The sequence below is a fragment of the Salmo salar genome, chromosome 13 (assembly GCF_965601325.2).
Source record: "Salmo salar chromosome 13, fSalSal1, whole genome shotgun sequence".
Classification (NCBI taxonomy): Eukaryota; Metazoa; Chordata; class Actinopteri; order Salmoniformes; family Salmonidae; genus Salmo; species Salmo salar.
In genome coordinates, this window is record NC_138303.1 from 63,246,585 (window position 1) to 63,266,007 (window position 19,423).

Here is a 19,423-nt window from a genome sequence, read left to right on the forward strand (position 1 = left end):
GAGCTGGAGCAGACGTGACAGTACCCCCCCCTAGGGGCGCCACCCAGCGTCCCAACTTGGCAAATCGGCCGAGACATAGGCGCTGGGCAAGCCGGTTGGGGCGTGGAAGCCCAACGAACCGGCAGGAGCGTGAGAGCCTGGTGAGCCAGCTGAGGCATGGAAGCCCGACGATCTGGCTGACATGGGATGGGAAGCCGCCGAGCCAACCGAGGCAAGGAAACCGCTCGAGCCAGCTAGGGCGTGGAAGCCCGACGAGCTGGATAGGCACCCCTGGTTACATCGGTGGTGACCAAGAGCCGATGCCACCATACCAACCGGAACGCCAGTACTCCCCGATGCTTCGTGTGATGGTCTTCTGCATTCTGTCACATGAGATGACGCTGGAGGCGAAGCAGGTATGGGATGTCAAACATTTAATATATAACGGACATGGAGCGAGACAGGAACAGCGTCAGCATAAAAGAAAACAAAGACAAAAACAATCAATGCAGAAGCAGGGAACAGAGCTGGGGAACTGACAAATATAGGGGAGGTAATAACAGGTGATGAGTGAGTCCAGGTGAGTCCAATATCGCTGATGCGCGTGACGAGGGAAGACAGGTGTGCGTAATGGATGATAGGAGTGCATGATGCAGGGCAGCCTGGCGCCCTCAAGTGCCTGGGGGGGAGGGGGGGGAGCAGACGTGACACTTTCATTCCATGTGTCACTGATGAACTCTGCCTCTACTCTGACTAATTCTACAGATGGAGAGGACTGTAGATGTTTTTGCCAGATGCCAGCTTTGGCCGTTTGATGGGGAAACCATAATTGGGTAGGTTTTATCTGACCTGTTCAAACTTTAACATAATACCTGTTTGTGTGTCAGATATTACCAATCCTAACTGTAATTGGTAATAGAAAAGTGACTATGTGTTTACATTTATGGAGCCAAAAAATGGAGACTTACAAGATGAAGTCCAGGCTGACAGACAGGCTTGATACTGATGTCTCAAAATGGAGAGGGACCTGGCACTCGGCATTAACATGTTACTAGACACAACTTTTACTTGTATTCTTTTTTTATTATTGAATTGAATGGTATCAGTCAATATGGAGAGGGAGAAACCCTGTGTATTCTGCACCAGGATCAGGAAAATCCTGTTGTATATGGGACAACACACAGGAAGGTATGACCGCTCTGACATGTTTGCCAAGGTAACCCCATTACCACCAGACAAGATGCCGATAGGCACATTATCTGTATCTATACCATAGTGCTCTCAAAGCTCATCACTAAGCTAAAGACCCTGGGACTAAACACCTCCCTCTGCAACTGGATCCTGGACTTCCTAACGGGCTGCACCCAGGTGGTAAGTATAGGTAACAACACATCTGCCATGCTGATCCTCAACACAACTGAACACAATTAAATTTCACTTTTGAAATACAATAAATAGACTATTACCTTGTCGACAAGGTAACATTGGATTCACGTCTCCAACTCAAGCCAAAATGTAAATTAAAGAATGGGATTATGCCGGTGGCTCAGATGGAACTATCCAAGCACTAGATACATTTCCTTTACATGTTGATATTTGATTGCATTGTCAACCAAACACAATTCAATATTACTTTTGTAATACAGTAAATAGCCTAAATTTAAAGCTATCTTACAAACTAATGTAATAGTATTTATTCAACATTGAGGTTACTGTAACTATAATTGTCTTCTTATGTAATCCTATAAAGCGTGCATGTTCTAGATAGCATGCATAGGTCGTTGCAGGTCTGTAGAGATCTACACAATTGCTGTAATAATCTGCACTAAATCTCAAACGGCATTGATTGCTGACATTGATCGTGTACTTTTAATGTAATATCAACTGCAATCCAGGTAATTTTGCTTCTGCTATTAAATGAAGCACAGTGACAACACAATCTGTTGTATTAATAAACAATTTCACAACGTATTTCGATTTGAACGTTGCTGTGCTTTCAAATGGGTAAAAGCGCAGTGATAAACATTTGGGTAACAACTACACCAAAAATGTGACTTTGTTTTTCCATTGGAATTTGGATGTGCTTTTAGATGGTTGAAAGCATAATGATAACACATTGGAAATTCAACAAACTATTAGTTGTCTTTTTGAGTGGGTGAATATAGGTTTTAATCTCATTGATCAACGTCTCAACGGAATGCCCAATTATCCACATTGAAATGATGTGGTGTGCCCGGTGGGTTGTGACAGTAGACCCAGGTTCGATACCCAGTCTGTAACTTTTGCACAGCAATATTGTTAACAGTGGAGTGAATTGTGAGTGTTTTGCAGCCCTTTGGGGCCTCTCACCATGCCATCCTCCTGGACCCTCAGACAGGAACCAAAGTCCCCCAGCCGGATGTGGCCCTCTGCCGTCAGCAGGATGTTGTCAGGTTTGATGTCCCTGCAGAAGGGAGAGTAAAGGATGCCAATCTGTTTATGTGCTTTCAAAGGTCTTCCCATTCCCAGGCCATCTATATGGGATTGCATAACTAATGTTGCCATGGTTCTTGGAATCCTGCACTCATTTGAGATGCATGGACCAAAAATAAACCATTAGATGCAGTAGACGGTCCACACTCAAAAAATTGTGTTTTCAAGTTATTGTATATTCATCCATTCTAGAGTTAACAATGTTCTCTGAACTTCCCTTGTAGGTGTTCCAAAGTAAGGAACAATTGTCCCAGTCGGTATCAAATGGACATATGGCCCCGCCCACCTGTGGGGAAAACAACCTGTGGTTGCCTTGTTTACCCCATTGGCTCACAAAGAAAAATTGAACCTTTCAAACACCACTTTCAAACACCATTTTCTTGTTCTCTGCTTTTTTAAGTCAATTACAAAACTACACTTAAGAAAAGTACACAAGAAAACTGACTATAATGCTTCAAGTAGTAAGTGGAGGTACAAACATACTATATTACACAAGATAAATGTCTTACCTGTGATAAAATGTTTTCCACACACATAGCTACGTCTAGCCTACTTGAAAACCGGGTCCCCACAATTTCCCACTCTTGCACATTGAATACCCTGAAGCCACAGGGTTCTTCTCGCAGGCTCTATTTCCCTACGTGGGAGTTTTGCAAAATAATGATTGTTTTCCCCAATTTGTGGGCGTGGTCAAGAGGAATTCCTTGTTATGACACGAATACCAACTCGGAGTATGTTCCCTGTTTTCTAAGTGTTCTGCGAACATTCCTTCCAGAAACATGACTGTTTTCAGAACTTTAGGGGGGTATTCTAGGAACACCACAAATTGTTTACCGGATGTTGTCGTCTTTCCGGGTGTCTCTGACTAACTAACCTGTGCACATAGCCCATCCTGTGGATGGAGTCAATGGCCATGACCATCTCAGCCAGGTAGAACTGCGCCATGTCCTCAGGGATACGGTCGCCAAACTTACTGAGCAGGGTCAACAGGTCACCACCCACGTAGTAGTCCATCACCAGGTACTGAGAGGGAGAGAGAGAGATATTGTGAAAGGGGAGAGATAGTGCCAGTGAAGGTGGAAAATAAAGAGAGTGAAAGAGAAACTAATTCATTTTTCCTTGGTGTATTTTGAGGGAAAGAAACTGAGGGCAGCTACATTTACACTGAAAAGACAGTATAGCTTCAGTCAAAGTACACAGGGGGTTTCCCTAAAATGACACTGATGAACAGAACAGACAAGAATCTGCCACTGAAACACACAAGGTAGACTGTGTCAGACTAGAAGGTCGAAGTGACCCTCATAACTGAGAGTTTGTTACTGATACCCACCAGGTAATTGTCATCCTGGAAGGCGTAGTGCAGCTCAGTGATCCAGCGTCGATCACCCTTCAGCAGAACCTCTCTCTCCTCTTGGTAACAAGCTGTCTACAGGACATACATACAGACACACACAAACGCAACACAGAAAGAAGGATGACGTCACATGTTGTTTTATAGTAGAAGCCAGAAGCAACAAAGGAAGGAAGTCCGTGCCGACACAAAATGTGTCCGTTATGTGAATAGTGAGAATACAGTATACTCAAAAGTTCCTGTGTGTATATGTGTTTATATTTACCTCTCCTCGCTTCAGCATGTCCCACTTATTCATAATCTTCAGGGCATACACTTGCTGTGTGCTACGCATCCTCGCTACAGCCACCTATTAATACAGCACCACAAACATGTCACCACGGAGACAAGATTCAATTGTCCAATGGGCACCTTGACCTTGTGCGGCGTCCTCTCACCTCACTGAAGGTCCCTCGACCAATCACCTTCAAGATGTGGAAGTCATCCCTCTTGATGCGCGTCTTCTTCACCTGCCTCACCAGGGGCTCCACTGTGATTAGAGGATTGAGAGTTGTTATTGGATAAGAAAGGAAGGAAAGAGGTTGTTGGGAAAAAAAATGTCATGCTAATCAGGGCCAGCATTTTTTATTGATGGTGTTTTGTATGGAGAAAATGTTCTATTCATTAGATGTCCTTCAAAAGCAAGCCTGTTAACAAGAATGCATCTGGGCATGCTGGCAAGAACCATCGGTTTCCTTTTACCTTTCATACAAACACTTCTAAGTGTCATGGGTCAACCAGCCTTCCATGAAATACAACATAGAGACATCCAACACATGCATGTGTTTCTCTGTGACTCAGTTGGTAGTGCATGGAGCATGCAATGCCAGAATTGTGGGTTTAATTCCTGCTGGGGCCACCATCCAAAATATGTATGCACTTATGACGGTAACAAGCACCCACTTCCCCTTTAAGACACTGGTGGTCTGAAATAGTCTAAGAGTGTGTCTAAGAATAGCCACCACCGTTTAATACTTTTTTAAGGCAAGTTTTTCAGCCCCTTCATTTTTCTTTTTTTTCTCCCATGCCTTCTTGTATGGGGAGGAATGCGTGCAAGACCAAAGCAACATTGTAAACCCTTTCAGTGGGGAGAGAGAGAGAGAGAGAGAGAGAGAGAGAGAGAGAGAGAGAGAGAGAGAGAGAGAGAAACTTCCAGACCTACTCAGCCTTTCAGGCTTCTTGTGGAAACAACATAATCCTGCAGAGTCCTGTTGCTTCCTTGATTGGATCCCAAATGGCACCCTATTCCTTATACAGTGCCTTAGGAAAGTATTCAGACCTCTTGAGTTTCGTGATGTTACAGCCTTATTCTAAAATGGATTAAAAAAATCTCAACAATCTACAGACAATACCCCACAATGGACTACGATTGAATCGTACTACACCGGCTCTGACGCTCATCGGATGTGGCAGGGCTTGCAAAGTAATATGACCTACAAAGGGAAACCCAGCCGCGAGCTGCCCAGTGACACGAGCCTCCCAGACAAGCTATACTCCTTTTATGCTCGCTTCTAGGCAAGCAACACTGAAGCATGCGTGAGAGCACCAGCTGTTCGGGATGGCTGTATGATCACGCTCTCCGTAGCCGATGTGAGCAAGACCATTAAACAGGTAAACATTCACAAGGCCGCGGGGCCAGACGGATTACCAGGACGTGTACTCCGCGCATGCGCGGACCAACTGGCAAGTGTCTTCACTGCCATTTTCAACCTCTCCCTGAACGAGTCTGTAATACCTACATGTTTTAAGCAGAAGACCATAGTCTCTGTGCCCAAGAAAATGAAAGTAACTTGCCTAAATGACTACCGCCCCATAGCACTCACGTCGGTAGCCCTGAAGTGCTTTGAAAGGCTGGTCTTGACTTACATCAACACCATCATCCCGGAAACCCTAGACCCACTCCAATTTGCATACCTCCCCAACAGATCCACAGATGACACAATCTCAATCGCATTCCACAGTGCCCTTTCCCACCTGGACAAAAGGAACACCTATGTGAGAATGCTGTTCTTGACTACAGCTCAGCGTTCAACACCATAGTGCGCACAAAGCTCATCACTAAGCTAAGGACGTGGGACTAAACACCTCCCTCTGCAACTGGATCCTGGACTTCCTGATGGGCCACCCCCAGGTAGTAAGGGTAGGCAACAACACATCCGCCATGCTGATCCTCAACACAGGGGCCCCTCAGGGGTGCCTGCTCAGTCCCCTCCTGTACTCCCTGTTCACCCATGACTGCATGGCCAGGCATGACTCCAACACCATCATTAAGTTTGCCGATGACAGAACAGTGGTAGGCCTGATCACCAACAACAATGAGACAGCCTATAGCGAGTAGGTCAGACACCTGGCCGTGTGGTACAAGGTCAACAACCTCTCCCTCAACGTGATCAAGACAAAGGAGATGATTGTGGACTACAGGAAAAGGAGGACCGAGCATGCCCCCATTCTCATCGACGGGGCTGTAGAGGAGCAGGTTGAGAGCTTCAAGTTCCTTGGCGTCCACATCACCAACAAACTAACATGGTCCAAGCACACCAAGACAGTCGTGAAGAGGGCACGACAAAACCTATTCCCTCTCAGGAGACTGAAAAGATTTGGCATGGGTCCTCAACCTCAACAGGTTTTATAGCTGCACCAGTACATCACCGGGGCCAAGCTTCCTGCCATCCAGGACCTCTATACCAGTCGGTGTCAGAGGAAGGCCTTAAAAATTGTCAAAGACTCCAGTCACCCTAGTCATAGACTGTTCTCTCTGCTACCGCACGGCAAGCGGTACTGGAGCGCCAAGTCTTGGTCCAACAGGCTTCTAAACAGCTTCTACCTCCAAGCCATAAGACTCCTGAACATCTAATCAAATGGCTACCCAGACTATTTGCATTGCCCCCCCCCCCCCATTCTACGCTGCTGCTACTCTCTGTTATTATCTATGCATAGTCACTTTAACAACTCTACCTACATGTACATATTACCTAAATTACCTAGACACCGGTGCCCTCGCACATTGACTCTGTACCAGTACCCCCTGTTGTATTCGGCACATGTGACAAATAAAATTTGATTTGATTTGATGTAGTCCTATTTTTTACTTAGATTTTTATGTTGAAAAGGAGATCTGTATCCAACATATTAATGATTAACTTGAAGATTAAATTTGAAATCAGCCAACGCTTAAAACCATAGGCCTATATGTATTGCCTATTTTAGTCAAACTTTGGCTTGAATTGAAACAATAGCTGTTGATGACTTTGCAAATGCTACATAGGCCTAAATAGTAAAATGTATGATATATGACTTATAAAGTATGGTTACATTTAATTTGTATCTGTTAAACCTTTCCTTTGGGGCAAAACATTATAGCAACAGTGACTATATTTACTTATTAAAGCTGCAACGTAACTTTTTGGGCGACCTGACCAAATTCACATGAGAGTTATAGATCTGTTACTCGCATTGTAAGCAAGTCTAAGAAGTGGTAGATATGTTCTATGTGCACTTTTTCTATTCCTCCTGGCGGCCCGCGGGTGGTTTTATTTGGCACCCCAAGTTTTCTGAACAAAAACATTTTTGTAATAATTTTTTTGTTATTATAATTATTATAATTTTTGGGACATAAGACTGTAAAAACAACAGGAAATGAGCACCAAGTGATTTTAATTTAAGAAATCTGTTCCCAAGTATTCCCACGCATAATAGAGAGACACGTGATAGTATACAAACGTAAGCAATGTTTGAAATGATTATGTTAAAGTCAAACATTATATCTGTTTGGGCTTCTTGCAGTCAATTTGCGGTCTACAAAATATTTGTAATTATAAACTGGCTGGTTCTAGCCCTGAATGCTGACCATCCGCTCAAGAAAAATTGGGTTATTGATCCCTGCTCCAGGAGTTGCTGCCCAGCCTATTGTTTTTTTTCTCTTCTGATAGTGGATATAGTGTTGAAGATCTGACATTGTTTCAGAGGTACAAATAAAACATATTTTTTACAAGGTTTTCTATGTTGAGAATTCATTATAATGATGACAATTGATTACTATGCAAAACTGAGCCTACGCATACCGCGAAAAACAACAGTAAACGGGATAAGATGTTTACATGCCACAGTATCCCCTCTAAGATCAGCATATCCCAGGCATCTTATTCGGGTTATTGTAAACGGGATATAATAACAGGATATTGGTGTGCATGTAAATGTGGTCAATGATAGAGTTTCTAACCTTACTAGGGGTTCCAACATGAACCCACCAGCATTTGATTTAGCCACCCTGGAGTGCCAGATGTGCTGTGTTTGCAAATGTTCCATTGTGCCAGGCAAGCTCATCAATCACAGTGTAGGAACTCACTAGCCTCTAACTGCCTCTCAGAGAATGGCTATGGGTGAAGTATTCCCTGGATGCTGATCTTGGGTCAGTTTAGCATTTTATGCAATAATGGTTCAGGTTAAGATTGGCGGAGAGGAAGCTGATCTTAGATCTGTTCCTTTGGGAAATGTCACTCAGGAGTGTCAGAGAATGCGTCCCTGTCAGCAGGACATGCTTAGTTTAAAGAGATGATGACTGTAATGCCACAGGAGAGGATATGAGGTCAGAAATCATCATTCCACCCATCCTGATCAGCTGTATCCCCCTCCACACACACATACACCAGTGACATGCGGTAAGGTCGGTGGCTGGGTAGGAACTGGCTATTATCAAAGCCAGATTTACTCACAATAAACCTTGATGAAGCCCAAGTTAACCATACAACCATACAAACTGACAAACAATTTACAAACCAATGTAAATACCAATTTAGCACAGTTACGCAAGCGATAGTCTCTGATGGCGGCATATTTCATATCCTCCAACAAAATGACACACTGCTCAACTCAGCTCAGCTGCAGACCGATGTAGCATCCAAAGTTACAACCAATATATGGACACATTGCATCTTAATAGGCTGCAAAGCAAACTCCATTCACAATGGATTTACAATTCTTCCAATGCACCGCACGCACAATAATATTATTATGTAAAATGTTATTATACGCACATACTGTATATAATAAATAAGGTTCAAACAAAATGTTAATATCTACAATTAACAGTTGAAAATGTTGCAAAAGTGTCTCATCAAAATGAAATTCTAGCTTGATAAATCAAATGCATCAAAGGGATGTTGTCTATTCCCATGTTCATTCAACAGTAGCCTAGGAAAATCCATTTAGGCCTACCTTACTTGGAAATTAAGTCCATTCATCTGTCATTCAGGGTGAACCTCTCGGTGATGGCATTGTAGAAGTCACGGACACGGCTCTGCTATTATTTTATTCTGCATGCACACAGCAGGCCTATGCTCGTTTGGGAGACACATGTCCAAGGTCTCCTTTGGTTCCATTTACACACTGACACAAAAGTTACACACACACACACACACACACCACACACACACACACACACACACACACACACACACACACACACACACACACACACACACACACACACACACACACACACACACACACACACACACACACACACACACACACAGTAGCTGGTAGCACAGTTCTCCCACACACACACACACACACACACACAGTAGCTGGTAGCACAGTTCTCCCACACACACACACACACACACACACACACACACCACACACACACACACACACACACACACACACACACACACACAGTAGCTGGTAGCACAGTTCTCCCACACACACACACACACACACAGTAGCTGGTAGCACAGTTCTCCCACACACACACACACACACACACACACACACACACACACACACCACACACACACACACACACACACACACACACACACACAGTAGCTGGTAGCACAGTTCTCCCACACAGCACACATTTAGGCAGCTCCATCCATTAGGGCTTCCAACAGGTCGGGAAGCAGAATCCTCCCACTAGTCATATCCATCTTGTAGAAGCCAAGGCTCTGGGACGCATTTAGTGGCGGGAGAAGCCCCATTTCCATTACATCCTAAAAGCCAAAGTAAATGTCCAAGACGTGTAAAAGTCCGGGTAAAAAAGTATTAATTGGTAATGACATTTCAGAGTGGACAATCCAGTTCTCAATGTTCGACTGCCCGACAGCTAGCAGTGAGGGAGATGGTGATTGCCTGTCATGAATAAAGTTACGTCTTGTAGAGCTCCTGTGTGCTGCCTCTGTCTAGTCTTATCTTTCATTATAGTTGATGTTCCACTCTTCAAACCCTCGAAATGGCGCGTTCGATTTTTCCAACTTGGAAAATTGTTTCGAGTTGCAGTATGGTGTCCATTTGTCAGGTTGTTTTTGCTAGCTAGTTAGCTAGCTTCACCTTCATTCTGGTCAACGGATGCGAGTGCCAAATTATGTAGACAAGCCCAAATGTAAAGAGCTTACCCCAGATTTCCCACACAACATGTTTAGGCAATACCCATGAGCAAAAAAAAAATGAAATTGTCTCAATACAACGAACGAAGCTACTTCAAGATAGGCAAAGGAGCGACGCCTGTGCTGACTCTATCCATTAACATTGATTGGAGTCAGGAATGGCCGCACGAGTCAACGATTTGAATGGATTTTAATGGGTGAAAAGGATGGCGTGAATATCCTGCCGCCTTTCCTGAGGTTTTGATGCAGTTTTAGCAACAACAACAACATTTTAGCATATAAACTACCAGAATCATTGAGATAAAACATTAGAAAACCAAAAATAATGATACATTTCTATTTAATAAAATGTTTTATTTGGCTTTTCATAGCAGCTTAATTCAAATTAGATTATCACAGGGTACACACAAACCAGATAAACAAACCCTAGGGACACACACACAGCACACATTGGTTGACAGAGAACAGGGCCCTGATGGAAAGTATGGTATGGGGTGGGATGAGATTCTTTCCTCTCCTCTGCCTGTCTGCCTGTGTTGTTTACCTCAGTCCTTTACTGGTGAAATTCTGCCAAGCCATCCAACTGTCTCACACAGATATAGGATCTTAATTGTATCACTTGTCGATGAGAATTTTCCTGCTAACTTGTAGTGTATTCAATATTTAAAAAGGCTTCTAAAGTTAGTAATTTCCACTTCAACATGTCAGATTTTATTTGCCCTAATTGAAAATGTATCAACCCCTGAAAAAGTACATGAATTATAATTCACATAATAATTCACATTTCCTGTTGCTGCAGGATTATATTCCTGCTGTAGCAAACTGGCTCAAAGATCCTACATCTGTAAATGTACATGTCTTTCCTCCAGGTAGATGGACAGAGACAGGAAAAGAGAGATAGACAGGGAGCTGAAAAGAGAGGGACAAAGAGAGAGAAAGAGAGAAAGAAAAAAAAGAAAGAGAGAGAGAGAGAAAGAGAGACAGAGAGAGAAAGTGAGAGAAATAGAGTGTGAGGGAGGAGGGTTGGGAGTCATACCTGTTGCTCTGTTTTTGTGTACATTTTTTGGAATTAAATATTCTTAATAACTTTAAATAAGTGGAGGAGCTGCCTTGATAAGGTTGAGTGACATACGGGTAAGTCAGGTGACTTTTTACAGCATCTACACAGCATACATTACTTTTTACAGCATCTACGCAACCCCTCCTCTATTTTTCACCATAAAACACAGAACCTGATTTGTTGGGAGATAACATAATAATCCAAAATAATGACGCAAAATACTAATATCATGAAGAGGATAAGGAAGTTGAAAACTCATATAGCTCCTCTGTAGCTGCTGACACATAGTCATTCCAAGAGATATAATGTTACATGATTAATGTAATACACTTCAGGGCAACTATGACATTGCATTCTCAAAGCGGGAGCAACGATGGTATATGTTTCCCACCTTGTTGCATGCAGTGTCTACATTGAAAATTCAAAAGAAGGAAAAACCAAGAAAAAGTATTTAATAAGACACAAAACTCAGATTTAGACACGCATCGCTCTAGTCCACCTGAGCTACCTGCCAACACGACTGGCACTTGTTGTCAACTACTTTTTTCAGGTCCAAAAAGTCTGAAAGCTGAAAAGGAGGGTGATTGAGCCACAGCCTGTTCCTGTGCATGTTGACTTTGGCCATGTCCCCATCGAAAACTCACTCTGTTATGAATGCCATGTAGGGAGTGACCAGACCAGACCAGAACCCAGCCAGAAAGAGAGAGATAGAGCGCGAGAGAGAGAGAGCGAGAGAGACAGAGCGAGAGAGAGAGAGAGAGAGAGAGAGAGAGAGAGAGAGAGAGAGAGAGAGAAAGGGAAGAGCGAGGGAGAGAATGAGAGAGGGAGGGAAGGGCATACACACAGATCCAGACAGAAAGATGCACAGTGAGAGAAACAAAGAAAGAAAGGCAGACAGACCGACAGACACACACACACGTTATGTTAATCTATCCTCATAGGGATTTAAAATGTATTTCCATTCAAAATCCTAATCCTAACCCCTAAACCTAACCCTCACCCTTACCATAACCCTAACCTTAACTCGTAACCCTAACCCTAAACCTAACTCCTAAATCCTAACCCTAAACCTAACCCCTTACCCTAACCCTAATTCTAACTATAACCCTAATTGTAACCCTAACCCTAAACCTAACACCTAAACTTAAAATAGCCTTTATCCTCTTGGAGATGTGGGAAATGTCCACACGAGGGAGAATTTTCCTTGATTTACTATCTTTGTGGGGACTTTTGGGGATTTTATATCCCCACAACCAACCAGGGTCTCCTTGACTCTCTGTCTGTTCGACCCTTGCTGACTGTGTTAAGCAAAGATTAACTGAGGTCTAACCCACTCAGCCTACACTAATCCCACGAACCTGCTGCATCACTGGTCAACGTTCCACATCTGACACTCTACAGTACACTCATCCCTGAGCGAGACTGGACACATGCTAAGACCAAAATAGGAACCTCCATCTCTGTGACATATGATATCCCTCAGCCACTGGACTAAATTGCACAAACACAGAAGCAGGAGGACACGAGCAATTGCATGCACACACACGTACACAACATGTTGTGCGCACACACACTCACTCAGTCACATCACATATTTACGAAGCATTTTGAAATACTGTACACTAAGAGAGCACAGGAGAAATTAAGTTCAACCACAGATCTGACAAGATGTGGATTGGTGATCCTCCTCAGTGAATTTCATTAAAATGTTAATTGTAAAACATTTCAAAGGTTATCCTTTTTAGATAAAACTATACTAAATATAATCACATGACACCAAATAACTAATTAAAACACTATTTCGCAAAGAAGGTCTACAGTAGCCTCAACAGCACTCCATGGTGTAGCCGGAGGACAGCGAGCCTCCGTCCTCCTCTGGGTACATTGGTACTTCCTCCAGCCTATCAGAGCTCTTGCAGCATGAACTGACATGTTGTCCACCCAATCAAAGGATCAGAGAATTAATCTAGTACTGAAAGCATAAGCTACAGCTAGCTAACACTGCAGTACTTAAAATGTGGTGAGTAGTTGACTCAAAGAGAGAGAAAGAGAATAGTTGAACAGTTTTTAACAAATTAATTTCTTCCAAAATGAAGGAGAAGCAAGAGAAAAAAATTGATAGAGAGATTTCTGCATTATTTTGGACTTTCAGTATCACTTACTTAGCTAGCAAATGCAGCAAGCTAGTTTAGCCTACTGAAACACCCTTATGGCTAGGTTGTAGCAACCTCAACCTAGGCTAGGTTGTAGCCACCTCATGATGGGTATAGGGAAAATGTCAGTATCATGTAATAGCCTAAACCTATCTATGTTACATTGAACTGGGTGAATGGAATATGAATGAGTCATCCAATATACTGTAATAGAAATAAGGCCAGAGAAAAAAATCTTCCTCCTTCATCTTAAACGGCACTCACCGCCACTGCATTGTACAGTATATACTGGGACATGTGGAACCATTCACCATATATGTTACAGTATACATACAGTATATACACATCTTTTTGATTGAAATATCACGGAATATACTCCATATTGGTCCATATTGGCATCCTTGATAAAAATGAGAAAAGAATACTATAAAATAAATAATACAAATACTGAGCTGTATTGTATGCCCCAAAACAATTTGAACATATTATTATATACTAATAACATTTAAAAAATAAAGAGATTTTGTAAAAAAAAATATAGCTAAAAGATAAGGGTCAAAATTATTGCCACCTCTGTTTTCAATATCATTCAATCCCTCACCTTGAAGGGATAACAGCACTGAGCCTTTTTCTCAAATGTTTTATGAGATTGGAGTACACACTGGGAGGGATCTTAGACCATTCCTCCATAAAGAATCTTTCCAGATCCTTGATATCCTTCGTCCGGTCTTATGGACTGCCATCTTCAATTCAAATCACAGGTTTTCAACGGGGTTCAAGTCCGGAGACTGATTTTGTGGTCAATCAATAATTTCAGAATTGGAGGATAAACGATGAAAGGTTGTAAAGAGAAGTGTGAAGATGTGAGGAGTTCTTTTCACGTAGTCTATGTCCAACAATGAGGCCATTGTGTTCCCAATAAAACAGTACTCACTTTTAGTAGCCGGGGGGGGCAATCAGCAAATAGTCCTGTGATTTCCTGCTGTAAAGTGTGTGTGTGTGTGTGTGTGTGTGTGTGTGTGTGTGTGTGTGTGTGTGTGTGTGTGTGTGTGTGTGTGTGTGTGTGTGTGTGTGTGTGTGTGTGTGTGTGTGTTTGTGACTGGTGGTGGGCTTAACAGCTGAAATATCATGGGGACTCACGAGGGCTGGAAGAAGGTTAACAGAAGGGTGTTGGCTTACATGACCTTGTGTTTTCACTGCAGTCTTTACACTGTAAGGACACTTTATTCTCCTGCCCTTACTAGAACACAACATGACTCAGTATGCAACTCTGGGGAACACGTCACATGCACTCACCACAACCAAGGGTTGACTGCCCCCTATAAACATAGAACTAGTTGTAATGCTGTCCATTTCAGGGACATTACACTTTCTAATCGAAGTTTGTCCAATGTTTTCAGACTTCTAAAGTAGTCTAATGTCAAGATGAAACCACATCCCACAAAAAGTTACAGATACACAAAGATCACGTCTCTAAAAAACATGCACATTTTTCGAGGGGTATGATCTTTGTACATTCACCATTCATTCATGATTATCCGCAGTCGTGGTAGCATCCACTTTAATGTAGATGTGTTCAGAAACATATTCTATTGTTATTTACAATAAAAGTGACTCCAAAATTACACAATACCTTATTTACCATTCATTTCAATTAACGCACAACATAATCTAAAACACAACCTAAACAAACTGCAAGTGCATTCAACAAGTTTGTAGAGTCACAATCTTGATGTAGTCGTTGCGTGCTAGGAATATGAGACCAAATACTAAACGTTTGAGCATAAAGTGCTTTCATTTCTAAACAGTAAAACATATATGTATGATACCCTCAAATAAAATTGACATTCTGTACTGTCACCTCAGATAAAACATTTGATCTCAAATCCAAAATGCTGGAGTATTAAATTAAAAGTTTTAGCTTCACTCTACAAATAAATACGGAAGGGAGTGTAATCGTTTTCTTTCAAATACTTTGTGCTTAATTTAGTTTACCCGGGGAAATAGAACCTATGGATAATCCCAAAAGGGCAAACTCGGCCCACCCGGCATGCATGTAAGCAAATTGAAACACAGGCAGGTTTCACACACACACACACACACACACACACACACACACACACACACACACACACACACACACACACACACACACACACACACACAGTAAGGCTTTGTAAGTAAGGGACTGACCCCATTGCAGGAAGCCCGCAACGTACTTCTCCCTGGCAAGGGGTGAGAAGCGGAACTCTTGGTACACCCCCACTAGCAGGTCCAACAGTGTCTGCAGTCCCACCGGCCCTGGGGCCTGGAGTTCCAACAGCAGTTGGTCTGAGTCACGAGGCCCAGGGCTCGCCGACATGCTGTCCAGCAGGCGCTGCGACTCCCTGAAGTCAATGGAGACTGGAGGCTGGTGGCTGGTTCTGGACTGGAGCTCTTCTAGTCCCCTGTTTGTTTGACACTGGGGCTTCCTGTAGTTTACAGTGCCCCGTCTTTTTCTCTCTTCCTCCCTGTCTGTCACTCTCTTTCTCCCTCCCTCTTTCGCTCTCTCTTGATCCCTCTCTCTTTGCTCTGTTCCACTCGCTACTCCACTCTCATCTGTTCGTTCGTCACGCTGTACAGTGTGTGTGTGTGTGTGTGTGTGTGTGTGTGTGTGTCTCTCTCTTACCCTTTGGCCCCCTCTTTTGGTTTCTGTTTTTGTCTCACTTCTACCACTTCTTATTTTTTCTCTTTCAGTCTATCTGTCTTTCTCTCATCCATCTCACTCGTCAATACTTGCCTCGCAAAACTTCAAAGTTCAAAATCGTTCACCTTTTTTCACAGAATTGTAGCTCATGTTCTAGAACTGTATGTGGTCAAACCAAAACCTACACTACTCTGTACTGCAGGTACAGTACATGCTTTATTGTCCCCACAATTCTCACACGACTGTTACAAAACTGTTCACTGTCCATGAGCTATTTTGGTCCCTCAACTTTTGCAGATCCCTCCATCTCACCTCTCTCTCATCTTCTGTCTCCACAGCCCTTCTCCCTCCCTTTTTCTCTCCCTCCTTCACTCACTCTTTTCAGGGACACAGTGGTTGTCCACTTTTCTTGTCCAGCTCACTGGCTCTGATAATCCTCCACACTCTGTCTGTCCATACGTTTATTCTCTTTGTCTGTCTGTCCTTCTCTTCTTCCCCGCTGTCTGTCGCTCATTGTGTGCCTGTTAGCTTTGCTCCCTCTTTCCTCTCTCTCTCTCTCCCTCTCTCCTCACAACGTTTCTGTTTTGACTTCTCCACTGAACTGCCCCCTTCCTCTCTTCTTCTGTTTATGCACCACTGCTCCAGCCTCCCTTGCCTCAAATCGGCCTCTCATTGTCTTGAATTTGTTCTCCATTTTATTCCAATATTTCCTTGTTTTCATAGCAAATTCCACCGAACGCGTGATTTATATTGATGTATGTTTCATTTTAACACCATATTGATATATGTGTTTGAATTGTGTTTGTGACAGTGTGGGGCATGTGTGCTTGTGTGGGTGAAAGCCGGCATGTTGTGCCCACATATGACAGTGTGTATCTTGTCTATGTGTGTTTGCCCTGATGTACATCCGTATTTGAGCTCATGCACTTAGGTGTGTGTGCATGTAGATCACACGTGTGCCTGGGTACGTTCCTATGTCTACGTACATTTGTGTCTTTTGTTGGTGCACATCTAGCATGTCAGTATGTGCACAGCGTGTTTGTATTATGTGTGTCCCCTCAGTAGCCTCCGCTGATGTGTGCATAGCATATCTTAGACTTAGTGAATGTGTGTGGTGTCCATGTGAGTGTCTGTGTTTGTGTATGGGAGCCACAGCATAACAACATGGTAGTGTGGTGCAGACAGTGTAAGTGAAATGTTTTCCTAAGGAAGTGGCACTCTGGGACACGCCAGGGCACAGCACAGAACGCTGAGCAGCTAGCTTCACCCTGGTCAGACCCAATTCTGATCTACGGTCAGTTTTTGCATTTCCATTTCAATTCAGGGATCTCAGAAAGTAAACTGAAATTCCAATTCTAATCCCAATGTTTTCAGTTGACAAAATGTCACTTTGTCACTTTACCTCCTGGGATAGTTGAATTAAAATGGAATTGAGCCCAACCTTGGTTGGTGCTCACACAGACACCATAAAGTTAAGTGACGTTGCCTCTAGATGCTGACCTATTGTCACGACTCCCACCGAAGTCGACCCCTCTCCTTGTTCGGGCGGCGTTCGGAGGTCGACGTCACCGGCTTACTAGTTGCCATCGATCGATGTTTCACTGTTCGTTTGGTTTTGTCTTTAATGTGTACACCTGTTTTGAGTTTCCCTAATTATGTTCATTATTTAAACCTCTGCATTTCCTGTTTGTCTTGTCGGTGATTGTTTGTCTGTTTAGTGTAGTTGGAGGTGTTTCTCCAGACTATGTATTTTTATGAGAAGATGGATTGAATAATTTTAGTAAACACGTTTTGTTTACCTTCATCCCTGTGTCCTGCGCCTGACTCCTCCACTTCTCTAAGAAGATCCATTACACCTATGATCTGTTTTTACATTTCAACCCAAATAGTTATGGTTAGGATTAGGGGAGGGTAATCTGACAACTTCTACCTAGGAAAAAAGATATACCCAAACGTGCTTCAGCCAAGATTAAATGAGAAAGGGGGGGATCAGGTGCTCAACTGAGGGACTTGAAAATCCACAAAAACGTACCCCAGGATATCCAGGAGAGTAAATAAAAAAGAGCACTCAGTAAATCTGAGATTTATTGACGGGAGAAACAATGAGCTTACGTTTCGACATGAGTCGCCTTCTTCAGAGCGTTCTATCTAGGCACAGAGTGGGCGCTCAGGCACAGATACAGACAGAGTTCTGAAAAGAGGAGTTAGTGCTCTGTGAGAGGTTTGAGTGACACGTCTAAACACGTGAGCCACAATGTCACAGTACAGTATGTGACTGGGACGGTAGAGCCGATGAGTTATCGGAGGTGTCCCAAATGGCACTCTATTCCCTACGTTGTTCACTCCTTTTAATATGACTATATAAAGTGAATAGGGTGCAATTTCAGATGCATCCATTATCAAGCACACACTGTGAGACACTGTGTCTATGTCTAATGTATAACAGGAGACAGCAGTGCTGCTCAGTCACCATAGAGCACTCCCACACACAGAATAGAAGAGAATAGAAGAAAATAGAATAGATATTTAGAATAGATAGAATAGAATAGAATATATATTTATGTCCAGTACAACAGAAATGTGACATTTTGCTGACACAGCACCAATCACAAACACACTGTACACACATGGCAAGCTGGGAGTAGCACACAGTTAGCTGCAGTGCAATGCCCCTGGGGTGTGTTTGGTGTTCAATGTCTTGCTCAAGGACACAACGGTAGTGATTGGCAACTGAAATCTTGTCAGATTTTGTCAGTCCTGGGATTCAAACCTGCAACCCTCCTAACCTCTCTAACCTCTAGAATCGTGTTACATACATTGCATCAAGTTTGACAATTCAGTCACACGTACTAGTGCCCCCATGTGGCCAAAAGTAAGAATGACCCATGAATTGAACTGTATTGGGCTGGGCAACTGAATGAAATGAAATCTAAATGAAATCAAAGTTTATTGGTCTCGTACACAGATTTGCATAGATGTTATCTCAGGTGCAGCGAAATGCTTGTGTTTCTAGCTCCAACAGTGCAGTGATAATACCTAACAATACAAAACAATACGAACATCATCAAAAAAGTTAAAAGAAAGAAATGAAGAAATGTATATACACACTGAGTATGTTAAACATTAGGAACACCTTCCTAATATTGAGTTGCAACCCCTTTTGCCCTCAAAACAGTCTCAATTTGTCAGGGCACGGACTACAAGTTCTCGAAAACGTCCCACAATTGTGTCAAGTTGGATGTCCTTTGGGTGGTAGACCATTCTTGATACACACGAGAAACTGTTGAGCATGAAAAA

The 19,423-nt window shown here is 42.9% G+C and overlaps 1 protein-coding gene across 2 annotated transcripts in view; it reads right to left on the minus strand.

Annotated features, from left to right (window-relative positions):
* Positions 1–16,651, minus strand: part of LOC106567543 (myotonin-protein kinase) — a 44,457-nt gene extending 27,806 nt beyond the window's left edge. The window contains exons 1-6 of one of the 2 annotated variants that reach the window (XM_014136968.3): positions 15,634–16,651; positions 4,240–4,331; positions 4,068–4,151; positions 3,782–3,877; positions 3,326–3,474; positions 2,329–2,422 (exon numbers count right to left, since the gene is read on the minus strand). In XM_014136968.3, the coding sequence (XP_013992443.3) occupies positions 2,329–2,422; positions 3,326–3,474; positions 3,782–3,877; positions 4,068–4,151; positions 4,240–4,331; positions 15,634–15,802 (684 nt within the window). In that variant the 5' untranslated portion in view covers positions 15,803–16,651. The remainder of the gene's footprint in view (positions 1–2,328; positions 2,423–3,325; positions 3,475–3,781; positions 3,878–4,067; positions 4,152–4,239; positions 4,332–15,633) is intronic. The other variant, XM_045693445.2, reaches the window with a different exon arrangement.
* Positions 16,652–19,423: the final 2,772 nt, after the last annotated feature.